This window comes from Syngnathoides biaculeatus, chromosome 12 (genome assembly GCF_019802595.1).
Source record: "Syngnathoides biaculeatus isolate LvHL_M chromosome 12, ASM1980259v1, whole genome shotgun sequence".
Classification (NCBI taxonomy): Eukaryota; Metazoa; Chordata; class Actinopteri; order Syngnathiformes; family Syngnathidae; genus Syngnathoides; species Syngnathoides biaculeatus.
This window is the reverse complement of record NC_084651.1, coordinates 2,437,996-2,457,134: the sequence shown is the minus strand read 5'-3', so window position 1 is coordinate 2,457,134 and position 19,139 is coordinate 2,437,996. Positions and strand designations below refer to the sequence as shown.

The 19,139-nt window shown below is 42.4% G+C and overlaps 1 protein-coding gene across 1 annotated transcript in view; it reads right to left on the bottom strand.

The window, feature by feature from the left end:
• Positions 1 to 17,650, bottom strand: part of myofl (myoferlin like) — a 37,236-nt gene extending 19,586 nt beyond the window's left edge. The window contains exons 1-22 of the mRNA XM_061838020.1: positions 17,487 to 17,650; positions 16,654 to 16,709; positions 16,453 to 16,544; positions 11,001 to 11,109; positions 9,675 to 9,750; positions 8,607 to 8,776; positions 8,327 to 8,455; positions 7,660 to 7,722; positions 7,519 to 7,569; positions 7,345 to 7,375; positions 7,139 to 7,254; positions 5,943 to 6,069; positions 5,740 to 5,843; positions 5,596 to 5,664; positions 5,485 to 5,528; positions 5,332 to 5,414; positions 3,152 to 3,276; positions 2,952 to 3,065; positions 2,639 to 2,816; positions 1,073 to 1,197; positions 877 to 986; positions 606 to 798 (exon numbers count right to left, since the gene is read on the bottom strand). Coding sequence (XP_061694004.1) covers positions 606 to 798; positions 877 to 986; positions 1,073 to 1,197; positions 2,639 to 2,816; positions 2,952 to 3,065; positions 3,152 to 3,276; positions 5,332 to 5,414; positions 5,485 to 5,528; positions 5,596 to 5,664; positions 5,740 to 5,843; positions 5,943 to 6,069; positions 7,139 to 7,254; positions 7,345 to 7,375; positions 7,519 to 7,569; positions 7,660 to 7,722; positions 8,327 to 8,455; positions 8,607 to 8,776; positions 9,675 to 9,750; positions 11,001 to 11,109; positions 16,453 to 16,544; positions 16,654 to 16,709; positions 17,487 to 17,574 — 2,253 coding nt within the window. The 5' untranslated portion in view covers positions 17,575 to 17,650. The remainder of the gene's footprint in view (positions 1 to 605; positions 799 to 876; positions 987 to 1,072; positions 1,198 to 2,638; positions 2,817 to 2,951; positions 3,066 to 3,151; positions 3,277 to 5,331; positions 5,415 to 5,484; positions 5,529 to 5,595; positions 5,665 to 5,739; positions 5,844 to 5,942; positions 6,070 to 7,138; positions 7,255 to 7,344; positions 7,376 to 7,518; positions 7,570 to 7,659; positions 7,723 to 8,326; positions 8,456 to 8,606; positions 8,777 to 9,674; positions 9,751 to 11,000; positions 11,110 to 16,452; positions 16,545 to 16,653; positions 16,710 to 17,486) is intronic.
• Positions 17,651 to 19,139: the final 1,489 nt, after the last annotated feature.

The following is a 19,139-nucleotide window of genomic DNA, read 5'->3' as shown; positions in this document are numbered from 1 at the left end:
CATAATGGGCAAATTCTGCTTCAGCGTGTTTGCTTTGCACTCTGCGCTGCGCTATTTGACCTGAGTCAGGCGATCTCGGCGCTCGACTGGGTTTGTATTCCGTAAGCATTTCTTTCATGTATTCAGGGCCTAAATCATTTAGTGATTTATAGACCAGGAGCAGAACTTTCAAATCTATTCTAAAGCTGACTGGACGCCAGTGGAAGGACTTAAGGATTGGAGTTATACGCTCTGTCCGCTTTGTTTTGGCCAGAACGCAACCTGCAGCTGTTTAATACTCCAGTCAGAAGACCATTACAATAGTCAAGTCTACTTGAGATAAAAGCATGGATGAGCTTCTCCTCTTCTGCTTGAAACATACAATATGGACACATAACATATATAGACAAACGTGATAGTGACAAAAAGTTGAAATGAATATCTTTTTAAAAGCGCTTTCACTGGTTTAAATGTGTGTGATGATGGGTAGAACTTATTTTGAAATATTTTCATCATTATTATTTTTTTATACAATCTACAAAGCAAATTTTCACTATTGCAAAAAACGGGTGTTCAATGCAAATGCAGCAATAATACACTTTTTTTTTTTTTTTTTTTTAAATCACCTCGACCGCCAGCTGTTTGATTCTGTCCAGCCAGTCTTCGATGTCGCTGACGGCAGCCTTGACATCCGTGGCCTCCTCTCTCATTCTATTCGCCGTCTGTTGGAGGTTCTCCAGTGTTGCGTCACGCACGCTTTTTATTTGCAGATCCAACGTGGTCACATGGGCCTGGCCCTCCACCTCCGGTAGCTGAAAACTGTCCGCCAAAAACTGTTAACGCCTTTAGAAACACAAAGGATCCATATGGAATACTCGTAAATACATAAGCCATTACCTGCTCAGGTCCTCAAGGAAGTGACTGATGAGTTGGAGCCAAACTTCACCAAGTTGGTCCTCGGACTCCTTGGCCTGAATGGCCATTTTCAAAGAGGACAGGTTGTGCTCCTGCATCAAAGTAACAAAAGGGGCGATGACGGGCAGGTGACATTGACGTGTGTTGTTGCAACGTACTATTGTGTCGTTAATCTTACGAGGTGTCCCGCAATAGCGAGAAGAATGTTGACAGATTCCAAACGGTGGCTGATGTCTTCCCAGGAGGACGTGAGCGTCACCACTGGTTTGGTGTCTGCCCAGGGCAGGTAGTAGTAGTGGTTACCTGAGGGCGGGCAAAACACACACTTAAAGGTCCACTGTCATCAAAGGCATGATTTGTAGTATGTAATTCATGAAACAACGGCAGCCGGCATGGACCCATGCGTTTTTTTTCACCACAAAACATGATTTTCACGTATACAGCTTTTTGTAACTCCCGCCATGAAAATCCTCTCAAGGGATTTGTTTTCGAGAAGAAGCAGGAAGTGACGTATAAGGCAGGACCGCCCTCAAGTGGAATTGTTTTTTTTTTATTAGTTTTACTTCCGGGAAGGTAGCCAGTTGTTCCTTCGTGTTAGCCAAAATGCCGTTTCGTAGCATTGCTGGACATTGCTCCAACGCTTGGGAGGATGGATTTACTCTCTTCGTACTTTTCAAATAGACCCGGTTCGTCGTGAAAAATGGACTGCACGGGTGCAAAGGACGAGAGCTTTGTAGCGTAGGTTCCAAATGACAGGGGAGGTGTGTATACAGCTACTAAAAAAAAAAAATAATAATAATAAGTAAGCGGTCTCTCATAACGTAACAAAAGATCCGCGTACGTATGACAGGCGTGCTAAATGTGTCGATGTGCGCGTCGGACGGCGTCGGGCTGCCGCGTTGGCTCGCAGACGGCAGCGGCTATGAACAACGCTCCCGACAATGGCGCACTCGGCCGCGTGCGACGAAAAACGCCATAAAGCGGCCCGGCTCGGCGGCACGATAAGCCACCTCGGCGCCGAAAATGAGCAACAACACCGGCCGAGGCGCCGCGTCCGCCGGTCACGGCTTGGGCGAAGGCTGTGTGTCGGGCTCGCAAACGGTGGCGGCTCTGAACAACGCCGCCGACAATGCCGCACTCAGCCGCGTGCGACGACAACGCAGTAAAGTCCCCCGGCTTGGCGGTGTTGTTCATCGCGGATGGCGGCGGCGACCCTAACCATATGGACAACGCCGTAAAGCGGCCCGGCTTGGCGCCATGATAAGGCACTGTGGCTCGTCGCAGCCGGCCGCCGGCTTTGTTGGCCGGGGTGGCTCGTCACGGCACCGGGCCGCGATGGCTCATCTCCGCCGCGGAAGTTGATTGGACAGGGAGGCGGTTTGGCCGTGATCGCATATCATCTGAATATGGCTGGAAACAATCGGGTAATATTGCCCCGGTAACGTCACTCGGTTGTTTGATGTTCTCTTCTTCGAAAAGTTTCCGTGTCAGAAGGGGCGTTTTCATCTCCCATAGTAGGGTCCGCCGCGTGTTTTCAATGGCGAATGTCCGGGGGGGACGTCACGGACCGGAGATGCAGCCAATATGGCGGCCATTTGGATGTCGTCGAATGACACTTCCGCAACTTTGCGCATGGATGATTTATTTTTTCAACATCTATTTTAGAATATTTATAGGGACACTTGACCGTAAAGGGAATGACCAGCGGTTCGACGGATGGATGCGAGAATGCGGACGTCCGTACCGTCAAATACGGCAAAGCTGTACTGCGTGGTGGACGCCAGAGGCTTGCAGGTTGAGTCCAGCTTGTTGCCGTAGTTTCCCATGCTGACCTCGAACTGGATGGGCTCCCCCGGCTCTTGGAGCATGCAGGCGCTGTGGAAAACTGCACAGAGGGAGTACTTCCGCCTTCGCTGGTATTTCTGCACTCAAGAGCGAAGGATGTGATGGAGTTAGACGTGAAATCGTTTCCGTACTTTCAGTTCCTGTACTCATTTGTTTGAATTCAATTGGAACTGAGCCACTGTTGCGCCTTATTAAATAATCACATACAGTACCTGCGCCACCAGGATGTCATCACGAGAAATATCATCGACATTCTTGTCCACTTTTCCATCCAGCGCAGTGGACAGCTCAACGAGAACACGCCCCCTGTAGGCGACGCCTTCACCCTGCAAGTGTGATCCAAAATTCCAAAACATTCCATGCAGACTTGAGATTGTCATTGATTTATTCTTATCTTTATTTTGTATTTTACCTTGCCAAGGTTAAGGTCCTCATACGGGTCAGGGAGTCCAGTAAACTCCCTTGGGCTGCCATACAAGTTGACGTAACAAGGACCAAAAGTTGGCAGGAAACCAGACTCGCTTGCTGCGGGGTCCGCTGCACATACACACACACGGAACGGCTGTGCCATCTTTAAAACCGAAAGCCAAAGTCTTTGTTCTTCCACGCGTCCATTCAGACCACATGTTGCAATGTTCAGCTTTTCACAACTGTTGTAAACGTTCAGTGATTTAGTTTTGCCCGTTTCATAACATGTCGATATCACCACCACCAAGATTGCCACCTCTTCAGTTGGGAGAGTCTTAGCGAGAGTAAAACAAAAGCTACTTGACCGATTTCCGCCAAAAAGAGAAGACAGACACGGGGGGTCGGGAAGAAGCCATTTGCTGGAGATGGGGGAGAGCAAACACACTCAACTCTTCCTAAACCAACATTTTGAACTTTGCAGTCGAGAGGACTCGATAAAATGAACCACTTCCAGAAATCGGTTAAATAGCCTTTGGTTTAATAGTGTCGCACACGAAGAGTCCACGAGCACACAGTAAATGCACACACGCGGAGCAGCGACAAAGATGTCTTTGAAATCCAAAGCCAAATTCTTCCAAGTGCTGCCCACAATTTCTTACGTACGTTCAGACAGGCTCTTGGAAAGTTGACCTTGCGCGTCTGTTTGAAAGCGAAACAAGACATTAAATAATCCCAACACAATATTAATCCTCTACACTTATCATTTATCATCTGTATAATAATAAAAAAAATAACCATTATTATAAAGAACAGTAAAGTATAAGTATATATGAGAGTACCGTAATTTCGGGACTATGAGCCGCACCTGATTATAAGCCTCACTCAGGACATTTTTAAAGGGAAAACCATTTTGTACATAGATAAGCCGCACCTGTCTATAAGTCGCATGTGCCCACATTGAATCATGAGATATTTACAAAGACAGACGGAACACAGAAAGAGTTTTCAAAGTTGGAATAATATACCGTAGCTTTTCTTTCCAAATATTGCCTGAGACGTGGCAATAACACAGCAGCAATACGGTAATAACACAGCACTAACAGGGGGGGGGGGGGGGGGAACATACCGGTAAAAGTCACTGAGACGCGGCAGTAACACAGCAGCAACACGCTTCAGGCTGCCTGCTTTTATTACCTCTGAAAGCTTTTTTTTTTTTTTTTCGCCTTTTTACATTGCTCCGCCGTTTCTAGCGTCTCGCCATCGAATCATTTATGCCAAGTTTACGTGCAGCAGCTCAGTTTCCTTTTTTTTATCGGCCGGCTCGATTGCTTTTGACTTGAAAGCTGCGTCATATGCATTTCTTCTTTCTTCTTTCCGTGATGAGAGTTTGTTCATGCGCATTTTATACATGCACAAAGCGCTAAGTTACATTAAACTTGCGTCTTCCTCGACACATATCTTCCACCTGTCTCGCTCTGTCATGAGCCAATCAGTGGCCAAGAGGGGCGTGGCCACTGCCCTGGCCGGTGACACCTGTCACCACTCACATTGGAACTGTAATTAGATGGTGTATTCAAGTCACTGGCATTGGTCAGTTCGTTGTGCGTTGTTCTCTGAGTTTGTGAGTTGCATTCACTTACAGTGGGAATCTCCACCACTGAAAGTAGCGTAGTGTTAGCCGTCCTCGTCACAGTGTTTCTGTGCCACCTCAGCTCGAGTGAAAACTACGCCTAACAGCATGTCCTCGTCCCGGAGTCCTGCACTTGGGTCCAGCCCCGCACCGGACGTACGTGACACACTCTTAACTTTTCTGCTCGCCCGCCCATCCATAAAAATCCATAAATTAGCCGCATCATTGCATAAGCCGTAGGGTTTAAAGCGTGTGACAAAATTTGCGGCTTATAGTCCGGAAATTACGGTGTATGTACTCATATAAGAAATAAAAGTAAAATAAAAGTATAATAAGTAAAATCATTATTATTATTATTTAGACTCAAATAGTAACCTTCAACTACATAAAATGAGATTTAATAACTATGCGTGTATATTAAAAATATTAAATATTAAATGTTCATCCTGTGGTTGGAAGAGGTGTGCAGTTACATTTTGAACTCTCGTTGTTATTATTATTATTTTATTATTATTATTTTTTTTAAATTGACAACAGCCAGACAAGAGCCTTACCTTCAATCTCTCCGCCAGGAGAGGAGATCTTGCTCAGGTTTAAGAACGTCGTTCCGATGGCGTCGTCCTTGCTGACGCGGTCCCTGCCGAGAGCGCGGCGGCACGTCAATCAGCGGCTGCCATTTTACTGCGTGGGAACTTCTCACTTCTTACCAGTCAAACATGGTCAGCTTGATGCGTTCGCACATGGACGGGAACTGCAGAGGACAACGGACGAGATGAAAGACTGTTTTGACCATTGTCACCCAGCTTCCATTTTCGTACCTTGACTTGGAGGTTGATGATCTGATTCCATTCAGGATTTGCATTTTTCTCAATGATTCTGGTGCAAAGCTAAAATGAACAAAATTCAAATGATTTCCTTGCCAAAGGGAGAGGAAACACAACTTCTGGCTTTGACTTATTTACCTTTTTTCCAGCAAAGCTAACCTCCAAATACGGATCCACCAAGTTCTTCCTGTCTCCGTCAGCGCCAAAGACCTGCTTGACTGTCTGAACAAATGCATCATCCACTGCGAAACGCACAAAAAAAAAAAAAAGTTGCAGAGCGCTGAAAGAGATGTAGCGACAACACCCTGCACACCACAATACGTACTTGATTGTTTACATACTTTGTGGCATGTCCTCTGCACGGAACACTTTGAGGCTGAGAGTGGCCCATCGCATCGAGACGCCTGCTGGCACCAAAAGATTACTCTCGATGTCATCCTGATCCTCGCTCATTTCTCTCCTCTCGCTCTGCGTGACGACACAAACTTCAGTGCAATTGTTTGGCATTTAGCCCTAAAATAGTTCATCAATCGCTCGATTAAATATACTTGATGTGATCCATCGGAAGAGATGATATTATAAAGAGCGTTATGTAATGCAACCAACTTGTCAAAACATCGCTCAGTAAACTGCAGTGCACTTTTTCATCCACACAACAATCATTAAAATCAAATGCAAAATATAGAATCCGGATCATATATTTTTTAAATAAATTACATGAAATAAACATTTTGAATGAAATCAACCCATATAAAAAAAAATAGAAACAAAATAGCAAACAGCATACTAAATAAACTGCAATTCTAATAGAATTACATTAAGTTAAAAAAATCTCAACAAAATGAGGAAAAAAAATCAACATGAATAAGATACAGCTGGGTTAAATACATGCAATTCGTGTGAAATGATTCAATTTAAACGTGCAAATAAAATGCAAGAAATGTAATTGCAAGTAAAATGAAATAAAATGATGCAAGCGAATACGTGTCAATAAAATTAAACCCGCAATGAAATAAATGTAAATAATAACAATAAATTAAAGACAATATAAATGCAGACTTTGTGAGGATAAGCGGCTCGGAAAATGAATGAATGAATGAATGAAAAAATGCAACTACAATAATGGAACATCAATGTCAACAAAATAAAACATAATTATTAAATTATTAATTTAAATGAATTACATTTAGTTTAAATGAGTTACGTGCAAATTACATGAAATCAGGTAAATTTAAAAATGTCGTCAATACAAAACAATCAAATACATGTAAAGGTGGAAAAATCAAAATGTCTATAAAATGAAAAAAAAGAAACAAAATAAATGTAAATAAAATCATAATAATAATGAAATTAAATATCTCCCTGATGATGAACCAAACCGAGCGTTACATCTCCTGCTATTGCAAGTGTATGGCACCTAAACTTGGGTAACCCAATAAGCAATCCCAATTGAACAGAATATAATATACTGTATGTACGACAAATGATATACGATATACTCCCACTGATGTGCTCAGAAGATAAACCCCGCACGCACCGGCGGCTCTTCCCCAGTCACCACGACGATAACGCTGACTTTCAGGTAACCTTTGGCGCCAGAGGTGGAGTCATCTGGATCACTCAGGAGCAGCCATTTCCGAAGTATGGCGTGACCTGACCACAGTGGAATATTTACATCATGTGCAATATCCGTGTATATGTACGCAGGAAGTTGAGAAAAAAAAAAAAAAAAAAAAGACTGACCTGGTTCATCATAAACGTAGCCAACATCAAGCTGAGGAAAACAGGCAAGAGAAAATATATGTTCATACGTTGCAGTGGGTGCTCATGTGAGTTTGTAACACTTACAAAAAATAAACACAAAAAAAAAGCAAATATTAAAAAACGAAATTTTAATAAAGTTTCCCACAGGGTTACCTTGAACTCGCCCATTAGACTGTCTGCTCGGAGGGAGAAGGAATCATAAACCTTTGCGCAGAAAAAGCACAGCGTTTAATTTGATCGAAATTAGCCTTTCATTTTGTCAAGCCTGCTGCAAAATTCAAAATTAATACACACCCTTATGCTGATGCTCTCGTCAAGCAGCTCCGAGGGGAGCATATTAACGTTGTAGAAAAATAGCTAAAGGAAAGCAAAAAAAAAAAAAAAGCATTTTATTGTAATAGAAAAGTGAGTTTTTAATTAACTGTGTACAAATACGTAGTGTCTGACATTAAACCAGGTAAATCTTCAATGAATCAAGTACAGTTATCAGATTTTTAAAAAAAATTGTGTCTATTAGCAAGCAGTTCTGCACTTTTAGATAGAACCACCAAAAATATCAAGCGTGCACCATTGTGACAAATTGGTCTTTTTTTTTTTAATGTGATAAATATATTTATATATATATATATAATTTTTTTATATATTTTATATTTTTATATATTTTATTTATGTATTTTTTTATTTATTTGTTTATTTATTATATTTCCCAAAATGTCACGAATGAGCTCAACAGTTTGAAGTTTGCCCGGACAAAAGACGTTAGCGAGTAAAATACTTGCATTATTTTGGGAATGTCGCGAAATAACCGACAGCGCGGGAGTTTAAAGTGCGTGAAAAATACTTGGGATGGTTTGAACCGGTTGAATAATTTGAAAAATGTCAAATTATTTCCGAGGAGAATGTGAAAGTGAGGCTGACTCGTCCTCAAGGAGAAGGAACGGCTGTAAATAAAACCGAAAACCTCATCGAAGAAGGGGTTGTTGCCGCTCCTTATTCGCGTTCGATGCGTCTGGCCGCACACGTTGGCCTTCACCACGGGCTTGACGTTGTCGCCGGGCAGCTGCCGGCCCTCCGTGACCCGAATGCGAATCTGGACGCGGGAAAGAAGAAGTTAATTGGGCCATTTGTTCTTCGAAACAGATTTTTGTTTTTAATCTTCCATCATGGGCCTTTATTGCTTATGCAGGCTGACATCCGATTAATTACAAATTGCATCCTTAATCGAAGGTCCAAGACCAAACCTGGAAGTCTTGGGGCTTGTTGGCCAGCGGCCTGTGCTTCTTGCGGCCGACGAGGGGCGGCTTGAGGCTGGCTTTCCTGGGGTGGACCGACGTGGCCGGAACTTTCGGGGCTCCCGCGTGGTCCCCTGCCTCCACGTCAGCTTCCCCCTCGTCGCCCTCCTCGTGGGCCTCTGAGCCCCGCAGGGGCGCGAATGCATTGCGTTATTCGAGGTAAAGTACCTGACAAAAACTGAGGTAATATTTGAGGGAAAGTAAATACCGCTACCATAAACTCACTTTTATGTATAGACGCTGTCCATTGTGGTCATTTTCTCTCTTTACACTTTCAGTCCGAAACATGAACAATTCCGTTCAAAATTTGTCATAAATTGACCACGTTCTGAATCAAAGTGATTGTTTAATATTCTATCTTGTAGTTGTGAATGGCACAAAAAATATGTCATATCTTTTATTTTAACGTTCACACTGGAAGTCAACAATTTTTAGGTCCGCCCTCACAACCGAATGTGATCCTGTCGGTCACTCATTTGTCTCGCGGGCCACATTGTCGTCGCAGATTCCCTCAGAGGGCCGTTATGAAAAAAAATCTTTGGCCTCATCACATTTACATTTGATTAAATTTATGAACTAGCTTTGGAATCAGAAATCAAGGGTAATGTTTTATTTTTTTTCAACCACTGATGATGTCTGCTAACACACAAATCCTTGTGATATCGCAACGTTATCATTTGTGAGATGACAATTGGAAATTCTGGTGCAGATTTTAACAAACATCATGGAAGTTGATACACATGATATGCCTTCGCGGGCCACGTAAAATCACGCGGCGGACCAGTTCTAGTCCCCGGGCCTTGAGTTTGACACCTGTGCTATAGTTTGCTAAAAATTCTACCTTTGCGTGAATAATAATGCGCATTTTAAATGGGCACCTGTTTAATAGGCATCAACTTCATGCTTATTATTACAGCTGGACTTTTGGTCAGACGAAAAAAAAAAAGATGCTTATTATCTTTGTGAAGTCGGCGTTAACGCAGCTGTTGTGACAAACCTCCTCCGATTTCCTCTTACCGTTGTCCGCGTGAGACACGTCGCCGTCAGCGGCGTCCCCGGGGCGTTCATACCCAATGAGCAAATTAATTGTTGCCTGAAAAACACGTTTACCCATTATCAAATTTACTATATAAACCATTGAAACATATTTCAACTTATTAACCCCAGAGAACCCATAAATTTTAAAAGAGGATTTGGATGTCTCGGGTTCTCCAGGGTTAAAACACGCTTAGCAAACATGCATTTGAACACAATACGGAATAAAACCTATATTTTTATAAACCACTGCTAAAGAAAAGATTGTATGTATTTTGGTGTCTATGTGTCAGATACAGTATGTGACCTTAAGAGGCGGGGCCTGGGGCACTGTGGGGCATCGGCAAGTCCGTGCGTGAGTGTCTGTATGTGAGCTGTGGCTGACAGCAGCTTCTGCTCGAGTGTGCTCATTGTGCTTCCATTTATTTCTATTTTATCTCCATTCGTGAATTTGCCAACTTTGCAAATTGGTTTTGAAACCCGCAGCCTACCATTAATCATCGAAAATTCACCTTTTTATTGTCTGTGAAGTGAATTGAGGCGCTTCATTCAGACATCATTTTGCCGCCACCATATGGAAGTTAAGACTATATGTGCCACCAGGATTTGAATTGAAAATGCCACTGAATATTTTATGTTGTAAAATTCACATATTTCAAAGCGATCACATTTCCAATAGCTGTATTTCAGTTTAACTTTTCAATGTTAACAAATTCGCCATATGAAAAAATTCAACCTTTAAAACTCAAATGCAATATTTTCAGTCTCCTGAGATTTAACTGGCTACGATCCGCCGTCTGAAATTCAACGTCTAAATTCAGTGTCAAGAAGGCGGGGTTACTTCAGGTCAGAAGCCAACACCCAGCCAATCCAGTGACGCTTTCTTAGTATGTGACGTCATGTGACTAAGAAAACGTAACTGGATTGGTTGGCTGTTAGACGCTGAATTTCAGACGGCGAATTGTAGCCAGTTCAATCTCAGGAGACAGAAAATATTGCGTTTGAATTTTAAAGGTTGAATTTTTTTTATATGCTGAATTTTTCAACATCGAAAAGTTAAACTGAACTACAGCTATTGGAAATGTGAATTTTACAACCTAAAATTTTGAGTGGCATTTCTAATTCAAATCCCGGTGGCACGCATTTACTTCCACAAAGGACATTAGCGTAAGTACGTTGTCAGAAGCAGGAAAAAAAACGCAGATTTTACATTGTATGGAAAAATATGCTGCTGGGTTGGGGTTCAAATGATGAACCGAATATGTCAGGGCAACCCTGCATGAAGTTACTTTTGAAAACACTTTTTACCCCAACTGGCTGCTGCTTCTCATTGGTCAGGGGCACATTCTTGGACGGGAGGGACCTCACGTGCCCACCGGCCAAGTCCCTCAGAGAGATTTTCGCAGAGCCAATGAACCTGAAAAAGCAAGTGAGGAATTCAAACGGGAGTTAATTATTTGTTTGAATACATTAAAAAAAGTCTTCCGGTAAATGTCGAGTAGAGGCAGAAACTGGCCCCTGTGTGACTAACAGCTTGAACCATGTTGGAGGGGGGGGGGGGGGTGTGGACCGCTTCCACTTCTCCATTCCACTTCCTCACCTTTCCGATGCAGCTGTGTGGTTATTAACCACGATGGATTGCAAAATGTGATTCATTCATTGTGTAGGAAATTCATACTTTGCGTAGACTGGCTGGAGAATAGCGCACGGTGTACCTTTCTCCCAAACTCAGCTCACCGGACACTCTAATGAGGATAAGCGCTATAGAAAATGGATCGATGGAATTATGAGATTTAAAAAAAAAAAAAAAAAAACGATTACAATCTGTATTGTGGACTAAAAATAACTAAGTACCACTTTGAAAAATGTATTCAATTTATGACAGATAAATAACCACGCACAAATTCGTTATAACAGACTCCAAGTTGACCGTAAGTGGAGTGTATGAAAGTCAAAATAAAAATCTCAAACGTCACAACAATAACATTTGAAGTTGTTCAACTGGCAGAGCCAAAAGAAATCCTGGCGTTTTTCCACATCGCTCCTTGTTCCCGTTTTTCGCCTGCCGGGTTTCTTGTTTCGGTTCTGTTTCCACATTCTTTCTGGGGAGCATTGGCGCGTGGAATTTCCGGCGTCATTTCTCATCAGCGGGATATTTTGGCGCACCAGGGACACCAAATTATTACGATGGCCAACAAGTTTCAAGGTTCAGCTCCTATTTGCCGGTTATTACTTATTGTTTGCTCTGTTATCTGCCAAATTATGTCTGCCGTTCTCTGTAATCAACATTTTTGCCTTGTGTAGCCTGGAATCTGCGTTTGGGCTCGTAGTTTAGTTGTCTTGCTTCTGCTGTGGCTCCATCCGCCTTTATTTGTTTATTCTATTTATCTGTATTTGGCTATCCATTTTCGTAGCCGCTTATCCTCACGAGGGTTGTGGGGAGTGCTGGAGCCTATCCCAGCTGACAAAGGCCAGGAGGCGGGGTACACCCTGAACTGGTTGCCAGCCGATCGTAGGGCACATCGAGACAAACACCCAGACTCAGAATCACACCTAGGGACAATTTAGAGTGTCCAATCAATGTTGCATGTTTTTGGGATGTGGGAGGAAACTGGAGTGCCTGGAGGAAACCCACGCAGGCAGAGTGAGAACATGCAAACTCCACACAGGGAGGGCCGGGATCAAACCCAGGACCTCACAACTGTGAGGCCAACGCTTTCCAGCATCATGTCCTCGACTTAGAGTCCTGAATTTGGGTCCAGCCCCGTGCCTCGTGCCTTTGACACCCTTGGTGTGATTGTGAGTGCGGCTGTTTGTCTCTCTGTGCCCTGCGATTGGCTGGCAACCAGTTCAGGGTGTACCCCGCCTCCTGCCCGTTGCCAGCTGGGATAGGCTCCGGCACTCCCCGTGGCCCTCGTGAGGATAGGGGGCGAAGAAAATGGATGGATGGATAATTCTTGGTAGTTTAAATTAAGTGGGTAAACAGACAATGCAGTTTCAGTAGTTTTTTTTTTGGTTTTTTTTTTTTGCTTTTTTTGGAAATGCTTGTTTCAATCTTCATTTTCATTTTGTTTGGTCCGTAATAACCATGCTCAGGATAGTGGAAAAATGGCATGAGAAATGACAAAACATGGAAACAATTTAGAACACATGTCGGGTTCCGTGGGCGTTTGGCCAAATTTAGGGACCGGGAGTGGGGTGGGGGTGGGGGGAAAAGCAGTTTTATGAAAACAGCACCGATCATATTCATGAGCTGCCCCCCCCCCCCTCCTCCCCAACAGTTTCAGTTTCTCATACAGTTTATAAAGCAGCTGCAGTCATTTAGTCTGAGAACAAATGTGATGGTTTTGCATATGATGAATGTGCAGAAGCCGAGAGAGAACCAAAAGAACCACAAACAAATCCACAGCAGCAGCTCGGTCGGCCCTTTCGCCAACCATATTTGCTGCTATAAATTGCACATACTGTAAGGTCATACCATACATTTAAAAAACATCTACGCTTTCCTTTCCTGATGCCAAAAATATGTACAGTAAACCCCCGAATATTTATGTTTTGGCATTCACAAATTTGCTGATTCACAGATTTTTATGCTCAAAAGCACACACGCACATTTAAGGTAGGGCTTGGCCTTTTCCTCCGAACAAACAAGATTCATCAATTTTATGTGCCGCTTATCCTCACAAGGGTCGTGGGAGTGGTAGAGCCTATCACAGAGCCAAACCGAAGTGCCCGGAGAAAACCCACACAGGCACCGCGAGAACATGGAAACTCCACACAGGTGGTGCCGGGATTTGAACCCCAGTCCTCAGAACTGTGAGCCCAACGCTCAAACCACTTGCCCCACCGTGCCACCATACGTATCCATGCATTCATTTTGTATTGGGCGGATCTGCATTACAGCTGCGGTTGGGCGAGATCATTTTCCGTCTGACTTTGGGCGTGAGAAATGACGCACGCCCTGGACTGGTCACCAGAGAAACAGCCATTCACACTCACATTCACACCTATGGACAATTTCAGGCTTGATTCTCATGACTAGCGCAAGTCCAGACCACTGATCTAAAAAAAAAAAAAAAGACTGGATGGCTCAGTGGCCACCAAAACTGAAGTCGCCATCCGCCATCTTGAGACTCCCAAAACAACCACGCGTCAATTGAGTCTTTATTTCCCGAAATATATCAAACTAATTGACTTAAAATTTAATGTTTTTATGACAAAAAATGCTTAGTTTTGGGAAAAGTTAACATGTCACGGAAATCGGGCCCTGGGTAATATGCAAGGTTTCTTGCTAGTCACGGTGTTCTGTCTTTCCTTTGCACTTCACCATTTTTGCCTTGCCAAGTCAGATTAAAAATCCTTCATGTTACCAGAACTGAAAAAAATGTCAAGCTCACACAACCAGTTTTAATTCTAATTGCCAAACTTTGAGAAAACCCCCGCCATAATCCAACCTGTAAACTATGTCCTCCACGCGTTTTGGGAGTACCAAGATGGCGGCCGACTGGCTTCAACCAATCGACATACCGCTCGACGTGTATGCGCTATCCAGTCTTTTTTTTTTTTTTTTTTTTTTTTTTTAGATCAGTGGTTCAGAAGTGTGCAGCCGGTCCATTTGAAAAACGGCCAGTCTGCGACCCGTGAAGCTGAACACAACCAACTTTATTTCCCACCAATCAAAGCAGTTTCTTCCATTAAATTCTATGAAGTGTTGCGTAATGACCGTCTGGGATGGAGAGAGCGATCCGTCCGTCCACTTGGCTGGTGCGCCAAAACACAAACTGACTGAAAATGAGTTTAAACTTAAATGCAGTATTGTCCGGGGGACCTCTTGGATCAATCACATCCTTCCACCAAAAATAAGTGCAAGCTGTGCCTTCATTTAAATCGCGGTTCACATTCTTTTTCCTACAATCTAGGTCACAAAATATTTCTTTCGCGAGAGGACAAAAAATAAATCATTTTGCAGATTACAGCTGTGCCAGTGACAAGCCAGGGCAGGCATTCTTCTTGCTCAACGCACCGTCACGCGTCTCCAGTTGGAGGCCATGGAAAAATAACCAAGTGTGTGTGTGTGTGCAGGGCTACGAAAATTCCCAAACTTTTTGACAAAGCCTGACTGGGCTGTTTTTAACCACCCCCCTATCCGCACAGCACAAAACCCCAAATTGGAGCGCTCTGAAGTCCTTACTTAAAGTTTGTGATTTATTCTGAGTGTCGTGGTGTTGCATCCTATGAGGGGAAGCTTAAAAGGCAATGACTGTGTCCTTTTAAGGCAACATTCCTGATGAGCACAGCAGTGAGGGAGACAATGCGTTTTGCTCACAGACGCTACAAGTCTGAACTTAACCGCAATCACCATCCAGTGCTCGGGGGCTTTAAAGACGGCTGACGTTGATGCTCATTGGGGAAAAACACGGTACAGTAGATCATGAGGACAGTTAGCCACATTTCCCCGCAAATAATCATGTTTATATCATTAATAAGTGAATATTACCCACCCGCTAGTTTCAATTCCGTTTTTTTTGAGTGAGGGATAAATGCATCCATTCATCTATTTTCTGCTTTAGCAGGGCCGCCCAGACTTCCCTCACCCCAGCCACTTCATCAAGCTCTTCCGGGGACATCCCAAGGAGTTCTCAGGACAGCCGAGGGACAGAATCCCTCCAGCGTGTCCCTGGTGGGACGTGCCCGGAATACCTCACCAGGGAGGCGCCCGGGGGGCATCTGAATCAGATGCCACAGAAACCTCATCTGGTTTCTCTCAATTCGGAGGAGCAGCGGCTCTCCTCTGAGCCACCTCCCGGGTGACCCAGCGTCTCACCCGTTCTCTAAGGGCGAGCCCGGACACCCTGCGGAGGAAACTCAGACAGGGAGAACATGCAAACTCCACACAGGCGGAGCCGGGATTTGAACCCTGCTGCTTAGAACTGTGAGGCAGACTCTCGAATCAGTCGTTCATTGGGCCGGCGGTATCAGTCATCGTAAAGATAATTACAACGCAGTCACTCACATTTGAAAAATGTACGGGTGTGGTCAGTCATGCTCGCAGATGTAAAATTACGGGTGTGGGCCACCAGTCATGCCCGCAGATATAAAGTTGCGGGTGTGTGTTCTGTTTGTAATTATGAGTGTACCCCTCTAAGAGTGGAGGGGGGTGGTGTCAGGTAAACTAGGGAGTAAAAGTAGGCGTTGTGCTTCCGTGTTAAAAAAAAAATATATATATATATGACATCAGGCTGTGGTTCACTGCGCTGGATCGGTTTTCACGTGCGCCGAGAGTGTGCGACAAGTGCGCAATTGCGCAGTGGCGCAGCTTCGAGGGAACATTTGTCAAGATTACACAAAATAAGTGACGTCTTAGCCCAGTACCATATGAGCAATCCAGTCACTCAAATATGAATAAAATGCTAATTACAAGATTTTACCAATCAGGTTCCCCACCTCTGCTTTTGTGGTTATTGTTGTCTTTTTTATATAGATTCAAATAAATTCTGATTTATTTTATTGAATTTTTTTTTTTTTTCGGGTGACAGTGAGTTAAGCGGACAGAACGTTTCATTGGGTTCCACAACATCTAAAGCCATCAATCTGGCAATATTTTAAACTGCAGTCCCGGAAAGACATGATTTACTTTCACTTTTGGTATTAGATCGTCTTTCTAAAAAAGTTCATGTTAACACCCCAGACCACCGCAGGTCTGATTTACCCTGCTTTTGTGATCATTCATGCATCATTTAAAAACTTGTCGGTCACATACTTGTGATGGCCGATGGTCTCGTGATCTTTCACGACCACGTCGATGAACGAAGACCCGTCCAAAGCCAAGCCCTTTAAATCAAATTCCAGCCCCTGCAAGGAGAACAAAAAAAAAAAAAAAAAAAGAGCAAAGATGCTAAAGAGTCAAGCCTTCGTTTGGTTACACTACGGATGTCACTCAGCTGCCGTGAACTGCACTCACTTCATTCCAGACGGGATTTAGCTCATTGTCAACAGCTTTGGTTTTCTTCTTTTCACCTAAAATCACAAAGTTCACCTCGTTGGGAAAAGAAAAGAAATCGGTACACACACGATAAAGGAAGAACATTTTTCAAGTCGTGAGACTACTTGAATAACGATAAGTGGGATTACGAGGTATTATTATTATTATTATTATTGTACATGATGGTAAATAGCATCGAGTTCAGTGGTTCTCAAACATTTTATACCAAGAACTAAAAACTCCCAAGGGGGAAAAAAAGAGGTATATTTGAACATTTAAAATCAGAAACAAACAATTCAAAAGCAAATGTATCGGACTTCAAAGTGAAGTACAACTGAACTGTATTTTGGAAAGGTTTTTTCGTGCACCACTAGAGGGAGACCGCGTACCGTTAGTGGTAAAAGTACCACACTTTGAGAATAACTGATCGAATCAACAACAAGGCCACGAGACCAAATGAGTTGTTACTTAGCACACACAATATTATAATATTTGAACTCAAGAAAAAAGATCATTAAATTGATTGGAACCTAAGTAAAATGTAAAACGATATAGGATACACTTTTGTGCAAAGATGAAATTAAAATCTAATTATGGCTAGGATATACTATATGTGTCTTTGTATGTGTGCATGGCATGTAATTAATGAAGCCATTATGGACAAACGGGTATTTACATCATCATGATCATAATATTCACTCTAAATTCAAGCAAAATACCTATGAACTGCATAAACTGTATATTAAAAAAAAAACTGAAAAGTATGATGACATACCACCTTCCACACCGTCAAGTTATTCATAATATCTCACCTCGAAACACAACAGAAGCAAATGGATCAGGGTTGCCCAGTTTCTTTTTGGGGATCCCGCATGCAGACTCAACAATTACCCGCAGCATGTTTAAGAGTGAATCCAAAGTAGGATTTTCAGAGGAGGAAGAACCGGAGCATAATCCTTAGAGTCGAGTCAGAGGACTGAAAGAAACAGAAGTGAAGAGAGGAGGAGGAGGACGGAGGGGAGGAGAAGGAGGGCCACGTGGCTTGTGAGTCACAGCAACCAATAAAACTGGACTTAACTTGGTCTTGTAGTTTTGCCGAGTATTTCTTTTTTCTGACAACTCTTTATTTTTAGTCAATGTACAGTACTTGAACACTTATATGAACATACTTAATCTCTACTTTGTCAAAATTTTTCCAACCTATATGGGTGTGGGGAGGAGGGATTGGGGAAATAAATACAAACCACAATTATATAAACCACAATTTAGAATTTGATTGACTGAGGTTTTTGGATGAAATACAGATTTTATTTTATTTTTTTTAAAGGGACAATAGTGACGTGGGTTTTTTTTTGTTTGTTTGTTTTTTTGTTATTTGATGATAATGGAACAGATTGGTAGAAGCAAAATATCAATTTCTTTGTTTAAGAGAACTGTTTCAGAATGATGAGTGGGGAATATGCCGGCATTGAACTTTCAATAATTCATCATATACCGTCGATAGCAACAGCTACTTGAGCTTCTTTTGTTGTTGTTAGTCCATTCACAAAAGGATGTGTGTTTTTGTTGTTTTTTTTTTCTTTTTTTTTTTTGTATGCGTGTAGTAATTCGTAAGGAATCAAGAGGTTTCACAATTCCGAATTTACTCAACTGATTGCTTCACAAACATAGCGCACAACAGCATCTTGTTCCCGGTACACTGATATCATTTTAGCTGGCTTTGACTGAGCTCTAGTGTTCTTTTGTCATCACTACAGCGTGTTATCATTTCCTGTTTTGGCATTTTGTTATTGTTGTTGCTAGTCGGTCCACAGTGTGAGATGATTTATTTTTTTCAGCTCTTAACACAAGTTTTCACAATAAATTTTACATGTATATTTTCCACGAGCATCCCGAGCTTGATTTGCGTTTTTGTTTTGATTATTTTTTCAACTATCATTAGCTCGCTAATTTAGCTCTTTCTTCTTGCTAGTCAACAATGTTTAATTGTTTAAGTAGCTCAAGTTAAAACGTTCAGAGGGAAAAAAAATAATACGTTCCTGGTGTTGTGCTATTTCATGTGAGTCTATACTTTTATTTTTAGCAAGAGTGGAAATATTTTTACCAGTCTTTTTTTTTTTTTTTTTTACAGGAGTATCACCAATACAGTACAAAAGTGAATACTTTTCCCACCTCCTCAAAACAATAAAAAAATAATAAAAACATGGGATTCTCTGTTCCTGTTGATCCTTGTTTTTATTGTTTATTTTTGTTTGTTTGCTGTTGTCTTTTTTTTTTTTACAAATCTTGTTTTTGTTTAACCGTTTGTGTTTCGCGCCTCCCAATGTGCTGCGTTCTCTAACCATCAGAAATATAATAACTTCTACATTTACTCAGCTAAAATGGCCACACACGTCTATTTTACTATAAAATACATAAATATACTTGCCTTGATGTAAAACTTTCACTAAATAGACAGTCTAATA